The 2,842-nt window shown below is 34.6% G+C and overlaps 1 protein-coding gene across 1 annotated transcript; it reads right to left on the bottom strand.

The window, feature by feature from the left end:
* Nucleotides 1-216: 216 nt before the first annotated feature.
* LOC128661584 (putative nuclease HARBI1) lies at nucleotides 217-1,504 on the bottom strand. The gene is made up of 3 exons (XM_053715823.1): nucleotides 1,384-1,504; nucleotides 1,028-1,106; nucleotides 217-452 (listed from the first exon to the last, which is right to left on the bottom strand). Exons 1-3 carry the CDS (start codon nucleotides 1,502-1,504, stop codon nucleotides 329-331), a joined length of 324 nt encoding a protein of 107 aa, XP_053571798.1. The 3' UTR covers nucleotides 217-328.
* Between the last annotated feature and the right edge of the window lie 1,338 nt (nucleotides 1,505-2,842).

Raw genomic sequence — 2,842 nt, 5'->3', positions numbered from 1 at the left:
GGTAAATATAGGGATGAAGAGAGAGGGAGGGGAGTGGTATTCCATTTTTGAGAATCTTCAATCTGTAAAACATTAAAAGAAACAAATGTGTATTATTAAAAAACATAATCATAAATAACTAAAAGGTCTCATTACAATACTATAAAAATACCTGAAAAGAAATCTTGAATAGTTGCAGATCTCTCCAAATGGGCATTGAGGGGTTGAGGATGATTAATTACATCATGCTCAAAGATTTCACCTGGGGGCTGTGGTGTTGGAAGTAAGTCGTTCAACATCCCATGCTCCTGTGCCATGTTGTGTAGACAGCAACATGCCACTATGATTTTTATAGCTTTTTCCGGACTGAATTGGAGATCCCCCCTGATCTGTCCAGGCAGCGAAAGCGCATTTTTAGAACACCAAACAGTCGTTCTATTATAGCACGTGTTCGGATATGTGCTTCATTATATCTGTATTAAAAGAACAAGAAATATGATTATAATATATAATGTGAAGACAAATCAAATACTAATGAGCTAACTACATTCCTGGTTTGATCTTATAAATATTTAAACCTTTTTATATATATAAATATATTTATATTCAAGCAGAGAGATTTATAAATGCTTCACTGATAATAGATGATTTGTATTTTGACTGTCCCTTTAAAGGCACTCAGTACAACATTGTTATGTCTGTGATAGTGATATATACACACACACACGAGATAATCAAGCAACACATGTATGTGCACAAACACAGATATATAGCTTAATAAAGGGGCAGGAGCCCCGAAACGTTGCTCAATAAAGGTGCTGTTGCTCCACATAGAGTGCTACCTGTGTGTTCTATTTCATTACATTTACTGGGACTTTGGAAAACGAGGTCCTCCAGGTTTGCACCTACATTCACCCAAGAGTGATTTAAAGGGACATTCCTATGAAGTGTGTACTGGTCCTACTTTTATACAGATTATAGCTAGCATTTTGCAAGGCACAATCAATATTTCTGACACACAAGAGCAGAAAATCAATATATATTTTACCTTAATTCAGCAGGCCCAACAACCTGGTTCTCTTTCAATGGTGTCCAAATCCATTTTTTAAGAGGATATGCAGAATCGGCTGAAATATGAATGCATAGATATACACTATATATATATATATATATAGATATATAAACACACATCTTTCAATAAAGCAATGTATGACATAAAATAATGTTATGCATATGTCTTACTATGACATAGTTAATATATATCTTTTAAATGATTAACAATTTATTTATTTAATCAATTTCACCCCCTTAGACACATACATAAAGGATTATAAAGCAATGAAACAATAAAATGTCAAAATATTGAACACATGAAGGCATCATAATATATACATAAACACTTACCGAGGAGATGTCCTTCAGGCATTTGATTTGTCTCAAACAATCTCCACACACCAGAATTCCTGAGGATGTAGGCATTATGGCTACTTCCTGGGAACCCTGCCACGACATTTAATATACGCATGTTTGCATCACATATAATCTGCACATTTAAGGAGTGGAAGTGTTTCCGATTTCTAAATATTATCTCCCTGCGCACAGGGGGTCTTAGGGCAATATGAGTGCAGTCAATGGCCCCAAGGACATTGGGTATGCCACCTAAAAGAAAAAAGTCCCTCTTAACATCACGCCAACCTCTGGGTGATGTGGGGAAAAAAATAAATTTTCTGCAATTATCATAAAGTCCATCAATAACTTTTGAAAGATGCTTAGAAAGAGTGGACTTATGCACCCCAGTTACAATGCCCCCTGTCACCTGAAAGGATCCAGAAGCCAAAAAATGAAGTGCCCCTAGTAGTTTGGTCATTCCAGGGACAGCCCTGCTTGAATAGCCCTGGCTTTCCAGCCTATCTTGCAACAGGGCATATAACTGATATATTTTCTCCCTGTTGAGCCTGAAACTTTCAAACACCTGCTGCTCATTCAGGGTTTCTATATCCAGCCTCACTCTGGGGATGTCAGGCCTACGCTGTCTAACTTCAGCATTGTCAGCTTCTCTCTCACCCTGCATTTTGAAATATCTGTTCTGAGGTTAGGCTAGGTGTGGTGTTTTTTTTTATAGCTGTGTGTTGCTTGTTAACATATGTGAAACTGGTGATTGCAATGAATAACATGGGGGGGGAGGGCTTATCTTCATCTCATCTAATCCTTAATTTAATGAACAGTTTGAAAGTATATACTTACTCATGACTTTTATTTTTGATATGAACTATAATTTCAACATATATATGTAGTTACATATCGGAAATTCAAAGACACTGAATGTAATTATTATATTTTTCTATTTAAATATATCAGCCTTTATCATAACAGTTAAAAGTAATTATTAAAATTATATGATTTATATAGGTCAAATATATATATACAATTATCATACATATATACATGTAGGAGAAAATTATTATTAGATAAAATTATATTTCTACATGTATTGAGATTATATATAGCATCCCTGGGCAAAGTTTTCATTTTGAATTGGTAGATATTTTATTTATTTATAAAATATTTTACCAGGAAGGATACATTGAGATTTCTCTCGTTTTCAAGTACGTCCTGGGTACACAAAACATTGCATTGACACAATAGGTACAATAAAATAAAAAACAATAATAATACACGATATATTCACAAAAATTTAACATAGAACCGGTAGGAAATATATAATCAACAATGACAGGTGCATTCTGTTTTGAGATATGTAGAGAGGGATCTCTTAAAGGATATTAGGCATGGGGAAGGTTTGAAAGTGTGCGGGAGGTCGTTCCATAATTGTGGTGCTTGCATATATTTTTATATGCACATA

This window comes from Bombina bombina, chromosome 5 (genome assembly GCF_027579735.1).
Source record: "Bombina bombina isolate aBomBom1 chromosome 5, aBomBom1.pri, whole genome shotgun sequence".
NCBI lineage: Eukaryota > Metazoa > Chordata > Amphibia > Anura > Bombinatoridae > Bombina > Bombina bombina.
Note: the sequence above shows the minus strand (reverse complement) of the source record. Positions and strands in the feature narration are given on the sequence as shown.

Coding starts and splice junctions, on each gene's coding strand:
- LOC128661584 (XM_053715823.1), bottom strand. CDS start 1,504: ATGCGTATATTAAATGTCGTGGCAGGGTTCCCAGGAAGTAGCCATAAT. Junction 1,107..1,383: donor GCCTGAAGGACATCTCCTCG/GTAAGTGTTTAT, acceptor TTCATATTTCAG/CCGATTCTGCATATCCTCTT. Junction 453..1,027: donor GTTGGGCCTGCTGAATTAAG/GTAAAATATATA, acceptor CTTTTAATACAG/ATATAATGAAGCACATATCC.